The 17619-nt window shown below is 32.1% G+C and overlaps 1 protein-coding gene across 1 annotated transcript; it reads right to left on the bottom strand.

Moving 5' to 3' along the window:
* Positions 1 to 6120: 6120 nt before the first annotated feature.
* LOC136207219 (indole-3-acetic acid-amido synthetase GH3.17-like) lies at positions 6121 to 17136 on the bottom strand. The gene is made up of 6 exons (XM_065998532.1): positions 16765 to 17136; positions 13376 to 13477; positions 10163 to 10306; positions 9705 to 10081; positions 8287 to 8628; positions 6121 to 6725 (listed from the first exon to the last, which is right to left on the bottom strand). The coding sequence occupies exons 1-6, from the start codon at positions 17076 to 17078 to the stop codon at positions 6121 to 6123; spliced, it is 1884 nt and encodes a 627-aa protein (XP_065854604.1). The 5' UTR covers positions 17079 to 17136.
* Positions 17137 to 17619: the final 483 nt, after the last annotated feature.

The raw sequence follows: 17619 nt of genomic DNA, 5'->3' as shown, positions 1-17619 counted from the left end.
CACTTTACTATTATCTAAATAATAACTAATTATATCTAGATAATTATATCTAAATAATAACTAATTATATCTAGATAATTATATCTAGATAATTAATTAGAGTTTCAATCACATAAAAACTTCTAATTAATATTATCAGATAATCCTTTAATTTAATTCACAACCATAATCAAATTATAATTATTAATCAAATTAATTTATCCCTAATTAATCTACAAATTTCGGTCCATATATAGTGTCTCACTAATTATATTTTCGTCCTCCGATTCCAAGTCCCATATGCGACCCATTAGGTTCTTTATTGCCACTAGCCGTATATATCCTTTGAAATTATTCATCACGATTAATTCCAACATATATATAACGGAATACCGTCGCGAGCTGTTACTAGCAGAACCTATGATATTCCCCCAGAGCAATTAAGAAGTCAGGTTGATAACTGACGTTAACCTTTCTGCATTAGGTACAGTATAATACAATCCTTCATCAACTATATCCTGTCGGTCAATTCCTTATAACCATGGAACGTGTCAAGGTTACATATAACGAAGAGTCCGGTTTTACTTGTACAGGTTGAATTCACTCTGAAAGATAAGTTAAGTGAAATATTCATTTCTACTCTTAACTCTATCACCTTGCAAGGATTTCAGTTAATTCACCATAAGCGGCCATTTGGATATATCTCCCACTTATCGGGAGTGACGAATGCTCAATCTGACATTAACTATTCTGCAATTACTTTGTGTGATACCCAACCCTGCTCTCACACACCCCAGGCTCTCACCTGTTGGATTGTGCTCGCACAGAATCAAAGTACCAGACTCCATAATCCAGAATCACTAATTAACGAATGTTTGAGTCTGAGGATTAGTTATACCTACTAATACCAATGAGATGAATAGTTGACACTTTTAGATAAATTAATCCATGTTGTTATCTCAAGTCAGGTCCCAATCCTAATGAACTCCTTCACCGGATCCATATAACTGTCTAGATATCTAAATATCTAAAGCTTGTGAGATCAGCTTTCTGTCTCGACAGAAAACACTGTTACATGCAAGTCTCAACAGTAATATGCCAAACCCTATAACATATTACTTGACTTGGGTTGATTTTAAGTCTATTGGTCTATTATAAAGTATAGTCTCACTTCATGCTTATATGAACACTTTATAACTACTTAAATAAACTTAGGATTACTTTCTTTACGAAAGATTTGTGCCTTTATATATAGTTACAATTTAATGCTATATATCTAATTAAATAAATGACTAAATAAACAATTTATTCATTTAATATTTATATCCTAAAACAATTGTATTTAGGACACTAAACTCCAACAGACATGTTATAATTTCGATGTTTTTTAATTACTAAAATCGTCAGAGTGACCTAATTGAGACAAAACTCAAAGTTGAGTGATTTTATTGAGACAAACTGAAGTTGAGTAACCATTTTAAGATAACCATGTAATTTTAGTGAACAATGGTGCATTTAACCCCCAAATTCATGTAATTAATAGATCATTATAAATAAGTTTAGGAGGTTAGGTTACTTTAAACAAATTCCAACAGTCAATAAATCACTTCGAATAAGTTCGGAAAGTAACGAGACACCCGATAAAGGTGAAGAAAATGATATTTTTATAGTGGCGAAACTACAAAGTCAGTTGCCCCTCTACCTCTTCTAGATTCGTCACTGCTTACACACTGCTAATATTTTATTGGTCGGTATTCCATGTAACATTAAAGTATTGATTTAACGAGGGCCTTGGGCATAGGGCATAAGTGAAAGACCGCCCAGGCCCCAATAAATTTTTTTATTATAAATATAGTTATAATACCTAATAAAGCCTAAAAGATGATCAAATAATATGATCTTTTAGGCTTAAAATACGCTTAAATTTCTATTTTAAACTTTGAAGTATTTTTTTGGGATACAAATCAAATTTAACCCTAACGTTTTCTTCTCAACAAAAAAAAATTCTAACATTTTAAGCGAATTGTAAATTTAACTCTAACGTTTCCAAGCAAGATCAATTTTAACCATACATTATTAACTCTGTTATTACTGGTAGTTTCATTCATTCATTTATTGTTTACAAATGGTCTGTGGCTCTGCTTAGGAGCATGATGGGTTGTATGAGAAATTTTGTTTGGTCTGGGTCGATTGACAATCGGAAATTAGTTTTGGTTCCTTGGAAATTGTGTTGTGGTTCGATTGACTCTGGTGGGCTTGGGGTGAAGAATTTGATTTTACTTAATCAGGCTTTGCTTGGTAAGATGGCTTGGGGCTTAATTCAGGAGAAGTCATTGTGTTTTAATTTATTAAGATCCCGTTTTATTACTAAATCGGGTCAGCACAGGCCTTGGCTTCATAATTTATCCATTTGGGGTTCGGTTAGAGAGGTATATTCTTTGGTTTTAAATAATTATTGTTGGTGGATTGGACGGAGATCTGGTCTTAATTTTTGGAATGGTAGATGGATTTGCCCTACTGTGGCTTCCCAATTGGGGTTATCGGCCTTGCAGCAAAGGCGTGGCTTGGATATGGTGGATGTTTTTTGATCAATAATGCTTGGGTTAGTTTGCCGAATTTGCCGGTAGAGGTGGAAGAAGGTATCAAGCGGGTTTGTAGAAGTTCTGAAATGGAGGATTTTTGTATTTGGGAGCCTGCGACTGGTGGGATTTTGGCGGTTAAATTGTTTTATGATTGGTTGCGGCCTCCTAGGTTGAAATTGGATTGGTGTTGTTTTCTTGGGCACCGATTTATTCCCCCTGCGCATTCATTTATTTCTTGGAGGGCTTTTTTGGGTTATCTTCCTACCCATGAGAATTTGAGGCGGCGGGGTTGCTTGATTGTTTCTAGATGTCCGTTGTGTCTTTCTCATGAGGAGACGGCTGATCATATTTTGCTAATATGTGTTTTTTCACAGGAGGTTTGGCAAGGTATTTCTGCTTTGTTTGGGAGGCGTCTGCCTTTGGATGGTGATTTCCAAACTCTGATTTTGGAGGCTAGTAAACAAAGGTTTAGTTCACAAATTGCTGAACTTTGGTCTGCGGCAATTGTTAGCACTGTGTGTGCTCTTTGATTAGCAAGGAAAAATTAAATTTTTAATGATGAGAAATCGGTAATTTCTTTGGTTCTTCGGCGTATTTGGAGCGCAATTCGTGAAGCGAAAAATCAGGGTCATGGTTTTATTTGGAATTCTTCCGTGGAATTACAAATTCTTAGGGAATTGAAAATTGATAGAAGATTTCCTAAGGGACCTTGTATTATTCATGTGGTTTGGCAGCGTCCTCCGGTCGGTTGGACTAAGGTTAATACTGATGCTTCTGTTTTGGGTAGTCCGGATGCTGCGGGTTGTGGCGGTATTTACCGTTCCTCAAATGGTATGTTCCTTGGTGCTTTTGCATTCCCGTTTGACGTTTCTTTTGCCTTTTTAGCTGAGTTGAAGGCTGCCATTTATGTGATTCATACGGTTTTTGACAAAGGTTGGCGTCACCTTTGGTTAGAGAGTGACTCGACTTATGTGTTCAGTTGTTGCGTAGTAAGTCGACTACTGTTCCTTAGGTGGTTCGTCAGAGTTTGATTGATTGTTTATCAAAATTAGAATCCATGCAATTTGTCATTTCTCACATTTATCGTGAAGGAAATGCGGTTGCTGATTCTCTTGCCTCTTTTGGTCGTATGGTTGATAGTTTGTATTGGTGGGATTTAATTCCTGATTTTTTTTTGCCCGACTTTTTTGCATGATCTTGTGGGCGTGGTTTTTATCGCTTCGCTTGACATGGTTTTGTTTTGAACTTTTGTATTTGGTTCTTTGTAACTTTTCTTTTCTTCTTTAATAATATTGGTTCGGGTTTGCTGTGATTTTCAAAGGTGTCAGCATAGCTGGGATGTCTGCTTTTTGCACTCGCTCGCTAACCGGCCTTCAATAAAAAAAACATACATTATAGAAAATTAGAAAAAACTGGTTTGACTGATATTTAAATATTACTTCAGGCATTTCAAATATCAATTATATTTAAGATATTTTGTGTATTACTAACAAAATTATAAAATTTCTCTTAAAATACTAAAAACTAAATCTGCTACATATAAGTTAATCACAATTTTTTTTATCAAATTGTGTAAAATACTTATTGTATTATTAATATAGTTACAAAAAACCAACCAACAATGTACGAAATTAGTTCAATTTATCGACAAACTTGTTTAGAATGTCTGATTTGACAGTTAAATAACAATCAAACCAGTTTTTTTAAATTTTCGATAGCACAGAACTGAAATTGATTTTTTTTGGAAACATTAAAGTTAAATTTACACAATTTCATATTTAAGATTAAATCTACACTTCGCTAAATTTTAGGGGTTAAATTTGGCTCTTATCCCATTTTATTTTATTAAGGATCTCTTATCTCTTATTTCAAATAGGTGTAGTGGGAGGAATTGCTCTTGTATATGTTTTTCTTTTTTTCTTTTTAGTTGACAGGAAGACTCCAACTGTTTTGGAAGAGATACATTGCACTTCAATCAATCTCTTGCATTAATTAAATTTATATGTTATGGACCTAAAAAAAAATAGGTTAGCCTGTATAGTTTCACTTTTTTTTCTTGAGTAAATGTGTAGTTTCACTTAATTTGTACATTGTAATGAATGAATGAGAAATTTTTGAGATGGTCCTTATCAAATGCAATTAATGCAACCGTTAACAAGTAAATAATGTACATTTTTCAATACATAAAGTTTTTCCAACATGGATATCTAGTTTGATGTTTGAGTTAGAGGCGTACTTGTCTGTCTCAGCTAGTCTAAAAATACATTTTAAGTATGATGAGTAAAGGATTTTACCCTTTTAGCTAGTTCAAAAATATATTTTAATATGATGAGTGAAGGGTTTTGATCTTATCAGAATTCCCAGTGGCCCCCAGCACAGTGTAGGGGGGAGTTTAGTCATACCCAAACTCAACCTCAAGCATTGGCAAGGTTATGAGGAGGCTTCGACATGTAGTGGTGAATGAAACATATCAACATACACTAGCCGTGGAGGCCGAGTTGGTATAAAGAACATTATAGGAGATATGGATACTCTGACGTTAGATTTCCGCTACCCCCTGGGTCAGTAGTCGATACTAGCTTAAACGATCCACTCTAGTCGACTAGGGACTAGGAGGGTCGAACATTTGTCCTTCGTAAATAGAGGAAGATATCTTCATAAGGTTGGAACCCTATGGACATTATGGGCTCCGAGATAGGCCATAGTGCATACCCCTTATAGGACGAAGTTTAATATACATGGGGACCTTTTGAATGTTCAAAAGGACAGTCGAATGCAATTAGATAAGAATATGAGATTATTTGGAACTTTTGAAAGTTCAGAAGGGAAGTTGAAGTTTTGGACCAAATACAAAGCAATAAATGCATTAAACCTTCTTAGTGAAATTAAATTTTTCTCAATTAATTGCTACATAACAAGATTCAAGAGTTCTCTTAATCAACCTTCCTTCAGGTCTCATTACGACCTTGTTCTTGATGATTGTAATAGGTTGATTTATTCGTTTAATGATGTTAGTATCATTTTTGCTAGTCGTTCTGCGAATAGTGTTGCCCATGAACTTGCAAGGGCATCCTATTTTATGTCAAGACTGATGGAATGACATACTAGTCCTCCAGATTTAATTGTTCAAGCCTTGTATTCTGGTTCTATTTAATGCATGATCTTTTCTTTTAAAAAAACAAGATTCAAGAGTAATACCATTTTTTTCACTTAATTTTAGTATTAGTAATTTCAGTTTAGTTCAGTTCAGTAGCATTCAATTCAATTCAGTTCAGTAATTTTCAGTTCAATTCATTAATTTATCATTATTTATTATAATTATAATAATTTATTATTAGTGTTTATTATTATTATTATTATAAGCTTTTTTATTTTAATTATTGCTATTTTTAAAGTCCAATATTATCAGTTTAGTAGTATTTAGTTCAGTTCTATTTACTTAATTTCAGGAAAAAAAAGACACATTGATCATTAATCAAAATGCAAAACAAATTAATTGAGAAAGAAATTAAATTACCAAAAACTAATTAAAAATTATAGATTATTACAACATTATTAATTAATTCAAATAAGTTTCACTTTTTTCCATCCTAAAAGCTTCCCAAAAAGGTATTTTCTTACTGAAAAACTTCCCGATAACTCTACAATTCAAAATATTCAAAGCTTCCTCCGATTTAATACACCTCGGAGTCTTATACTGATTCACCGACGAACCTTGAGAAAGACAATAATCCATAAGTTCGTCAAATGTTCCATTTTTAACAACTCTTATTTCAAGTGGACCAATTGAATTATCTTTCTTCCGACATCTTCTGTAAACCGAATCTAATGATTCTTCGACACTGAAACAACATTGTTCCATGATTATTGGATCTAAATATTCCCCGTTGCTACGATCTCCTTTTGTTTTGAGTTCATAGAATAGAACATAATGGCCAGGGATTGTAGATGTGTCTGCGAAACTTGTGTATTCAGTGAGAAGAAAACCAAGTGGTTCTAGAATAAGTTTCGATTTTGTTACCGCGTTTAAGAGATCTTCCTCATTCGTTTTGTCGGAATCTATGCTAAGAATTACGTTTCGTCTTTGAATAAATTTGAATTGCGGTGCTTTGTTGTGGAACCCTGTTACCATTAAAATGTCTCCAACTCTGTATCTGTATAAGCCTGCGTAACAAATAAAATAAGTAAGTATTCGGTTCTTCGAGGTGGCGCTGAGGTGGAAGTTCTTATCGAAGAGCGATTTTAAAGGGTGGTAAAAGAAATAAGATTGAATAGAATTTTACATTAGAAAAGAAGAGAGTGGTGGAGTTATACTAGTAAAGAATGTTTAAAATACGTTCAAACGTGTTTTAAAAGAATGTGTCGTGGAAACGGGGAGTTTTTTCTTATCCTCGAATTTGAGGCAGCGATGGGATAACCCTCTCGCCTCGCGAGTATCTCAAAATTATTAATACAATTATATATATTGTTTAAATATTAACATTAGTTGTTATATTCAATAAATATAATTACATCACTATTAAAATATTTATAATTCATTAAAATATTAAATTATTATAGTTATTTTTTTTTATTAATTTTATGTCTATTTTAGAAAAAAAATAAAAAATTTTCGTTGTTTAATCGATTTGCATTCAGGGGAATTTTTTTTTTTTTTTTTTTTGCAAAAAGGGCACGCACTTTATAAAGTTAACAAATAAATAAATTTGACTAATAATGTTAGTTTTTGATGATGTGATATGTTGACTTCAATGATATATCATTTTAGCCTTGCTTATGAGATACAGTGAAATGTTGATTTTTTTTATGATGTGACATATTGATTTAATGATATGCCATGTTTACAAACAATGTTAGTTAAATTTCTTTGTTTGCTAATTTTATCAAGCACATATCTTTTTTAAATTCATAGAAAACTATTTTCTATTACCACTCCATCTCATTTATAACTCTATTTACAGGTAAATTATACCATGGCCACTGAACTTTACTTTTTTTAGCAGTATAGCCACTAAACATCAAAACTTAACATAAAAGTCACTCAATTTACGTTTTTTTAACACCGATAGCCACTAAAGTTTAACTAACTCCTCAAAACAACTTTTAACGACCTCAAAATGAAAATATTCAAGAATTGAAGTTGTTCAGAACAACATTTACCATGAAACAACATTTTTTATTTTCCAAAATCACCATTTTGAGCTTTCTGTCTCTAAAAATTCACTCTCTCTCCTAACCAAACAAAACCTAAATAACCTCAAAACGAAATTTTTTAAGAATTAAAATTGCTTAGAATATCATTAATTCTTAGAATTTTTTATTTTGAGACCTTCAACGATCGTTTTGAAGCGTTGAGTGGTCACGTGTGTTAAAAAGTGTAAAATTGAGTACATTTCATGTTAAGTTTTAAAATTCAACGGCCATAACGTTAAAAAAAGTAACGTTCAGTGGTCATATGTGAAATTTACACCAAAACAAATAATATCTACATGGTATGGACACGTTGATGTATTCAGGATGCATCCTGGGGGGCTTTGTCCTAAGGGGGCTTGGGGGGGGGGGGGGGGGGGGAAGGAGGAGGCTTGAGCACCCGCTGGTTACTAGAAAACGCTAAAAATTCTATTGAAATTTTGTACGAGTTTTTAAGTTTTTTATGTAAAAATACTAAAAATATCAATTTAACACCAATAAATCACGAGAGACAGTGAATCCTGAAAAAACTAACCTGTGAAAGTTGTGATGACAAGCTCATAGTATTGACCAATCTGAACATCAACAAGATCAACAGTTTCCAAAGTCTTTTCTTCATCTTCTTCTTTGCATATGCAAGTGTGATCAGAAACACCATTGAAATGAAAATCTTGAATCACTTCTTGACAGTCTTTTTCAACATGTAAGAACTCAAAATAGGCCATGTTTGGCAAGAGAGTGTAAGAAACATCATAAGGTGAGCTTAATGGCTTAAAATTGATCCCAAAATAACACTCTGAAGAAGCATACATTGTTGAAACTAAAGGTAGTCCTCCACTGTAAAATTCAAGTGTTGAAATATATTGTGCCATTGAACCTGTCAAAATAAGTTGTATCAGACAGATTATCTCTGTAAATCGTATCACTGTAGTTTGTTAAACATCTCATATTGCTTAATTGGAGAGCTATATGCCTCCTTATATGAGTCAGGCTATCATCTCTATTTGAGGTACCTTCTAGGGTGAGCTAGGTGAGAGCCATGGTATCCAATATTGGGGCTCCGCTGATATTAACGTCATGCACTAAATGAATTGGACGTGAGGGAACGTGTTAAACATCATGTATTGCTAAATTAGAGAGCTATATGCCTCTTTATATGAGTGTGAGGAAATCCTCTCCCTTTGAAGTACCTTTTAGGGGTGAGTTAGATTTTTGTTTATATGGTATTAGAGCATTAGTATTCAATAATGGGGTCATGCTGATATTAGCATCATGCACCAAATGAATTGGGCGTGAGGGAGCGTGTTAAACATCCCACATTGTTTATTAGAGAGATATATAACTCTTTATATGTGTGAGGCAATTCTCTCCATTTGAGGTACATTTGGGGTGAGTTAGACCTTTGTTTATATAATTGATCTCAGTCGAGTTTTGACATATTCATGCTCGGCTCGTCAAAAAAATTGACAAGTTCGAGCTCCAGCTCAACATTCTGTTCACGAGCTTGTTCACAAGATTTACTTATACGCAACTCGTTAATTCAGTTTATGAACTTCGCTCGCAAACAACTCATTAATTATATTGATTTATATATTTCCCCATTTATAAAGAAAATCGAATCAAGCTTGCTCACGAGCATGTTCATGAACATTATAATCGAACTTGTTCATAAAGCTATAATCGAGCATGCTTGTGAGCTTCGTCAGTTCATTTATAAATCAAGTCAAACATGATCGAGATTTTATCGAGCTGAACACCGAACCGCTCATGAGCGGCTCGACTCATTTACAGTGCTACTAAATCTGTAACACCCTGGTCCAATATCACGTAGATATTGTCCGCTCTGACCCAATTCCAACACATTGGGCCTCACGGCTTTAAAACGCGTCTACATGGTATTGGACCAGGGTGTTACAAAATCATATTGTCGTATTAGAAATTGATAGCCATTACCTGTAATAATGACTTCAATGAACTTTGTCCGAGGCCAGAGCTTCTTAATTATCCCTTCCCATGATTCACTTCTACAACATTCATACTCGATCAAATCAGCTAATTTTGAATTGGGTTTGGTTAAGATTGACGAAACAGCAGCTCTCCAACTAGAAACATCAATCCAATCACTAACACGGCCTGTTCTAATGTTGGAACATAGTTCCTGCCAGTGGTCTTCCAAGAATTTGATGGCACGAAGAAAGGCAGAGGCAAAAATTGCACCAACTCGCAATACGTCATCGCGTTGGACTAAACCACAGAGCAACTGGCAGTACATGCTTTGCTTGTTGTCTGGACATAAGATTGTCTCGTCAGGGCTCGTGTAAACATTATACCTATCATTAAAGAATTGATGAATAGGTTAAATAGAATTATCTCTGTGAGGATGCATTTGGTTGAAAAAATAAAAAAATTACCGATTGAAAGGCCGATTTTTGAAGTTTTTGCTCTTGTAGTAGCTTGTTAAGACGGGCCTGGCCATTAGACCAGAAGGAGTGCTTGTTTCAGGTTTTACAAATAGAAGGTACATTGCTTTTCCTTGGTCTAACCCATCTATGTACCTGAAATTAAAAGATTTTAGAGTTAGTATTTATCATGGTAACGCGATTTATAAAGATAACTTTATTATTATTATTATTATTATCATTGCTAGATAGATCACATAATCACATCACCATTTTGATACCAATAATGTTCTTCAACCACTTTTTATATATTAAAATTTCTACAATGAACGAGATCATTATTAGTTCCGTCCACTCAGATAGATGATGTCACATCATCCTAATTGATAATTACTGATATGACAGGAAAGACCAGTACCAATCTTACTCAATAGTAGAACTTATTTATTTATATATATATATATATATATATATATATATATATATATATATATATTCTTGCATTTATTCTTGTATGAAAATAGTAACACTAGGGTGGGTTTGGTAGAGACAAATTACTTCAATAATTGTTGAAATGGTTAGCCAATAAAGGCAAAAATTTATTGGTGTGGGATTTTTTGTTGTAACTCAACATGTGATCAATAAAATAGTGAAAACAAATTTATTAATAGCCTTACCTACTAGATTTTACAAATATATGTCTAATAATAATTTTAGCTTTTTTTATGTATTATATAGATATAATTAATTAATTCCTAAATTGTTCAAAACAAAATCCTAAATATACACATAAACAAAATTTTATTTTCTTAATGGCTAAGGGCATGTCCAACATGAGTTCTTATATTAAGCACCAGGTCTTCCATGTCACTTGGAGGACTTTCAATTCATATTTAAACACGTGTATTGTGACCCCACGTAATAATTAAAATAGTGAGCCCTCTTATAATATGTGTGAGTCCATGTTACACATGTCAAAATATGTATAAAAGGTCCTCCATTTGACATGGAGAACCGGGTGCTTCTAATAATTTGTCGCCCAACAGCCTCTTAGTTTGACTTTTAAGTAAAATTTGAGGAGGGAGAGTTAAAAATCATCTCCATCAGTCTCTTAATGACTCCTCACTTACTAAGAATCTTTCCATCATTTCTATTAATAACTAGTCTCTTTTCTTCTTTTAGTGTCTTCTTAATTCATTTTTTATTAATAATTTATTATTGAAAAATCTCTCATCTCACTATTGGTAAATATAGCAATAATTAATAATTTTAATAAATAAATAATAAATAAATTGTGAATATGATGAGTATTGTTGGAGATGATATGTCTTAGTTGCTCTTAAATTATTAAGAGTCATTTATTTATATTATTTTTTAGAGGTACATTAAAAGTCTCTTAGTAAGCGATGTTCTAATTAATAGTTTTCAACTTAATTAAAGATATATTTTTTTTTATTCTAATCATATTATTAGAATTTTGTTATTATTAAATTTAAGGTGCAGGTTATGGTTATTTTGTTTTTTTATGAGATTAGAAAATTACTCTAATAGTAGGAAAAAAATAAAATCATCATCCAACTATAGAAAAAAAAAATAATAATTATTTTTGTTAAAAATAAAATAACCATAATATCTACCTAAATTTAAATAGAAGATATCTTTTTATTTTTATTTCGTTAAATAATTCAAATAGTAAAGTTTACTTCACAAACTTAGTAAAATAATTAATGTCTTAGCTAGAAAGAATCTTGCATAAGCTTAGTTTTTATTTTTTTATTTTTTTTTGATAAAATACATCAATGACGACTCAATTTACTCATTTTCATGGTATAACTACTAAATTTTAAAAGCTAACATAAAAGCTACTAAACTTTACATGTTTTAACATTATGACCACTAAACTCTAATCAACGTTTCAAAATGATCGTTAACGACCTGAAAATAAAAGATTCCAAGCATTTATGATATTTTAAGCAACTTTAATTCTTCAAACTTTTCGTTTTTTTTTATTATTTAAGTGTTGTTTGGTTAGCAAAGAGCAAATAGATTCGTAGAGGAAAAACTCCAAAAAGAGTGATTTTGAAAAATAAAAAATGTAATTTCACGGTAAATGTCGTTTTAAACCACTTTAATTCTTGAAAATTTCCATTTTGAGGTCATCAACGGCAGGGGCGGAGCAAACCAAGAGACCAGGGAGCCGGAGCCTCTCAGTCACCGGCTCCATCCTTGAGTAGCAGTTAGTTCGCCTCTTGTGACCCTCCAAATATTGGTTTATATTTACTGTATGTAGTATTATTTCAATATTTTAGAGTGATTGAGTTAGTTTAAAATGCGTAGACTCTTTATTTTAATAACACCTTTTCAACTCATTTTTATGTATCTCTTTTCCATTAAAAAAAAATCAATTTCTTACTTTTAATACTCAGATAAATAACTTAATTTTTGAATTGTTTAAAAAAAATTAATTTCTAAATTAAATTTTAATTTATAAAAATTATAAAAAAATTATAACTAAAAATAAAAAAACGCAAAAATGTTATCAGTTTTAAAAAATTAGTGTTGAACTTATAAAAAAATTAAATATGTCTACTCTTCACGTCGAGCACTTTTAAAACGATAAAATTTTAGGATATTGGAGGCTAAATTTTTTTGAAAATTACCACCAAATGTAGGGCTAAAATTAGCCTCCAAGTACGGATTCCTAGCTCCGTCACTGATCAACGGTCATTTTGAGGCGTTAGTTAAAGTTTATTCCCTATAATATTAGAAAATGTAAAATTGAATAGCTTTTATGTTACGTCTTGAAAGTTAGTAGTCATACCGTGAAAATGAGTAAAGTTCAATGGCTTTGAGTGTAATTTATCCATTTTTTTTATGTATTACTTCATCTGTTTCATTTTAATTGTCTTTTAAGGTTTCTACACAAATATTAAGAAATCTATTAATTAGCCTAAAAAGTAGGTAAATATTACCTTATTACCCTCTTGCAATTAATATTTAAATTTCTCTACAAATTTCTTTCCTCTTATTACATGAGGACAAAGTTGGAAAAAACACATTTAATGCTCCTTGAAAAGTGTAAAACGTCAAATAATTTGAAACAAAAATTTCTCCTCAAAACGATAATTATTATGAAACGGATGGAGTATGTGTATGCAATTAACTAATTCAGAAATATATATTAATAATATATTATCTATTTCATAAAAAAAAATAAAATGTTACTTGTTCATCACAGGTACTAGAAGGTTGTAAAAGAATGTTTTTCTGTCCAAATCCTCAGCTGTTGATGGCATCATTTTTGGCTGTCCTCCTGAAGTTCCGGAACTGTAATTTAAACAAGAAAATATCAATAAAATTATTTCCGTTTATTTGTCAGAAAATATTGTGTAAAAAATATTTTTTTGATTTTTTTGATGTTTATTTACTTAAATCTAATTAACAGAAAATATATGATTTTGAAAAGATTAGCCGCCCATTACTTCTTTCATTTTTTCGGTATTATAATCAAACACTTGAAAATATTTTATTTTCCAACAAAAAAAATTATGTTATTTAATATTTTTAAAACATAATATTTTTCAGATCAAATAAACATCGTCTAAGATTATAAAATTACTGATAGCTATTTTAAAAATAAAATCAATTAACATTTACTGCAAATATTAAGACGCATTTGGAGAGCCTTGAGAGAATCTTCTCACACGGGTCGGGGTGCTACATGGAATTCGTTAGTGGAAACACAAATTTTGGGAGAGCTCAGGATTCCTAAAAGGCTTGCTAAAGGGCCGCGAATCATCCCGGTTGTTTGGCAGCTTCCTCCGAGGGATTGGACGAAGATTAACACTGATGCCTCTGTATCGGGTTCCCCTGGACCGGCCGGGTGTGGAGGAATTTTTCGCTCAAGTACTGGTTTGTGTCTGGGAGCATTTGCTTTTCCAATCACCAGTTCGTTTGCCTTCCTTGCTGAGCTGTCTGCGGCTATTCATGCTATTGATTTGGCTTACAACAAAGGTTGGCGAATGATTTGGATTGAAAGCGACTCTATATATGTAGTGCAGATGCTGGAATCCAAATCCACATCGGTTCCTTGGGTAATTAGACAAAATTGGTTAAATTGTTTGACACAGGTTAAAGCTATGAACTGTGTTATTTCTCATATTTTTCACGAAGGCAATCAGGTTGCTGACTCGCTTGCAAACTTTGGACGGACGACTTCTAGTTTTACGTGGTGGGATGATATTCCGGACTTCTGTGAATCAGCTTTTCTTCACAATAGGGGAGGACAGTGCTCTTACCGTTTCTCTTGATCATGTTCTGTATTTTTTATTCTTCCATCCTTTTGTATTCAGATTTTTTATTTTTATTTTTTCTTTTAATAATATTGGTTCGGGGTCATGGGGTTGAGGTCGGGAGTGCCAGCATAGCTGGGATGTCCGTCTTCGGCTCCTCCTCGATAACCAGCCTTTAATAAAAAAAACATTTACTGCAAATATATATTGCACGAGTAAATGATAATGTCAAGATGTGAACATTCGACCTTTGATCTAAGAAGCTTTAATATTATATCAGAAAAAACAAATACTTGTCAACAAAGACTCGGTTTACGGAGAAGTATCTTAAAATAAGAGAATTGACTCGCATTTATAACAAGTTATATAGCTTTTTAATTAAGCAACATAAGATACTTCGGAAAGAACGATAGATCAACTCTTTTTTGCATCGTACTATGACTGTCCTGAAAGCTAAAATATGTTTGATTTAAAATCTAAAAAAATAGATAAAATGACCAAAGGGTTAACGTAACAAAAAAAAGAGATTTATAATGTGTTTTTCACAATAAGGGACTAAACAGTGTGTTACGTAAAAATATGAAGACTAATAAATTATTTACCCAAAAATCTATATTTATAAAATTTTATAGTACGTTGATCCTATATTTATAAATTTTATAGTATTTCGACTCTACTAAATATATATATATATATATATATAATTTAAATATTTACATTTCTCATTTAAAATCATGTTTCCACCCGGATTGAGTATTGTAAAAAAGTATAAAAAAACATGTGATTTCGGTAGAAGATTATTTCTGTAAAGAGGGAATTAAAAAAACCATGTGATCTCAGCAATTTGCCATGTCAGTAAAAATCAACATTTCATTGAATCACGTAAAAAAAAGTCAACAAATCAACATTGTTGCATCATCAAAATCAATGCGACACGTTATTAAAAACTAACATTGTCGGTCAAACTCCTTCATTTTGCTTATTATAAAACACATGTTGTTTAAAAAAAATAAAAAAATTACATTCTTCTATTTGCAAATCGATAAAAACACGTCGGTTTTATTTGTAATTTTCCTTGATACAAGCATAATTCGCTCGAAAACTATCTCAAAACATCGATGATCGACTCACACACGGGGGCGAGACAAGGGTGAGCCTGGAGGGGAAATGTGTTGTATTTAATTACAAAACCCAACTTGATTAATATATGATAGAAGATAAATTTCTCTAAGTTTGTTCAAAACGACTCGATCTTACTTTTCGTAGTCCAAATCTAGTTGAAAACAATGCAATTTCAAGGTTCATTAATGAAAGAAGAGTTTTTTTTTTCAATATGCAATTTTATGTTTAGCCATTCCCCAAACTTCTAGCATTCTGACTACCCAATAAGATTTTAAATTTCACATATATATTAATTAAAAAAAAACGCATCTTCCATTGATGAGATTGAAATTATATCGTCTGGTAAATGTTAGACTTAAAATTGTACTATTTTGTACATAGAGGCTAAATATGCTTTCTTCAATAACCATATGACTAAATTTGTAATTCACCCCTACTTAAAATAAAACTTGTGAAATAAATTTTGGAACCTCTTGTTATGCTATTGTTGTTAAGAGACAATAATTAACAAAAAAAAAAAAGAGACAATATATGTTAGTATTGTCGATTTTCGATTCCATTCAGTAGACTGTATTCTTTTTTTTTTGTATATATCGTTACTATTAAATTTAGATACAATATAATAATCATTTATTGGGATAATTTATAATAACAATTAAAATCTCAATAATTATTGTAGAGATAATGTGCAAAAATACCCCTAAAATTTAAATATTATTCGCAAAAATACCCCTAAAATTTAAATATTATGAAGTGTAGATGACAAGATTCATAACAAAAAAATAGTTTCATGAATTATTTCTGCAAATTGACCCAACTTGACAATGCTAGGAGTAAAATTGTTCTTAACCGCCAACGTTAGAGGTGAAATTGCACTATTTTAGACGTTAGAGTTAAAATTACTCCAGGCTATAAACGTATTATTGTATTATACAAATTAGTTTTGAATTTTATAAAAAAAAAAAAAAATGGACCGGATGGCCCAAAACGGGGAGGCCGTGGGCGGCGGCTTCCCCTTGGAGCTGCCCCTCGTCTCCGCCACAAATTGTAAATAAACATAATTCACCCGAAAAGTATCTCAAAACGTTGATGATCACGGCACACATACACGTAAAACGCGAAGTTTTTCATATTTATGAAAAAAGTTAAAATTTAAACCGATAGTTAAAACCTGAGAATAGTATTCCGAACCGAACATACCTGGTGAGTAACTCAGTGATGGGTTGAGAAGAAATGATGGAAGAAGAAGGTTCCGATCCATTAGCAATTCGATCAATACAAGGTTTAATATCTTCATAACTAACAACTTTTACATTCTTCTTAAACTTCTGTTTATCGTAAACTCCTCCGCCTCCGCTGCGGCCATTGATGAACTTTCTGAGATACTCTGTTTCACCATTTCTGAGAAGTATTTCTTCCAAAACTTTCTCTTGTATGGCACCTGCATTGCACGTGAGCTTCTCCAGAAGTTGCAGGCCTTGTTCGGTGTCGTTTGGATCGAAACTTGGCAGCATTTTTGAAGTGATTTTTGGAGTTAATTTGAATCCATGGATGATGATGAGGAGGAGGAGGTATTTATGGAGGGGGAGGAGAAGATGGAAGAGATGGAAATGATTAAATAACAGATTTTTGGAGGGGGATTTTAGGAGAAATGATTGCTTAATTACCAGGAGATCCCTGGACTGGCGTAAATTTCAATTAACGCCTCGAAATGACAGTTGACGATCTCAAAATGGAAATGTTTAAGAATTAAAATTGTTTCGGATTATATTTATCATGTAACCTACATTTTTTATTTTTCAAAATCGGAGTTTTTGGAACTTTCTCTCTCTAAAATTTCACTTTCTATCTCGTGATAAAACTTGAGACGAAATTTTTTGAAGAATTAAAATTTCTTATAATATTATTAATTCTTAAAATTTTCTATTTTGAGGCGTTAATTGAATTTTAGTGACAATAATATTAGAAAGTGTAAATTTGAGTGACATTTATGTTACGTTTTGATATTTAGTGCTCGTACCGTGAAAAATAGTAAAGCTCGCTGGTCATGTTCAA

This window comes from Euphorbia lathyris, chromosome 9, assembly GCF_963576675.1.
Source record: "Euphorbia lathyris chromosome 9, ddEupLath1.1, whole genome shotgun sequence".
In the NCBI taxonomy this organism is placed as follows: domain Eukaryota; kingdom Viridiplantae; phylum Streptophyta; class Magnoliopsida; order Malpighiales; family Euphorbiaceae; genus Euphorbia; species Euphorbia lathyris.
The sequence above is the reverse complement of the archived record's forward strand: the minus strand, read 5'-3'. Positions and strand labels throughout refer to the sequence as shown.

What these genes read in the sequence shown, in the direction of transcription:
- LOC136207219 (XM_065998532.1), bottom strand. Translation starts at nt 17,078, where the DNA reads ATGCTGCCAAGTTTCGATCCAAACGACACCGAACAAGGCCTGCAACTT. An exon ending in AAAAATCGGCCTTTCAATCG is followed by an intron (nt 10,082 to 10,162) that starts GTAATTTTTTTA and finishes CTTTAATGATAG; the next exon opens with GTATAATGTTTACACGAGCC. An exon ending in TGTCATCACAACTTTCACAG is followed by an intron (nt 6,726 to 8,286) that starts GTTAGTTTTTTC and finishes TTTGTTACGCAG; the next exon opens with GCTTATACAGATACAGAGTT.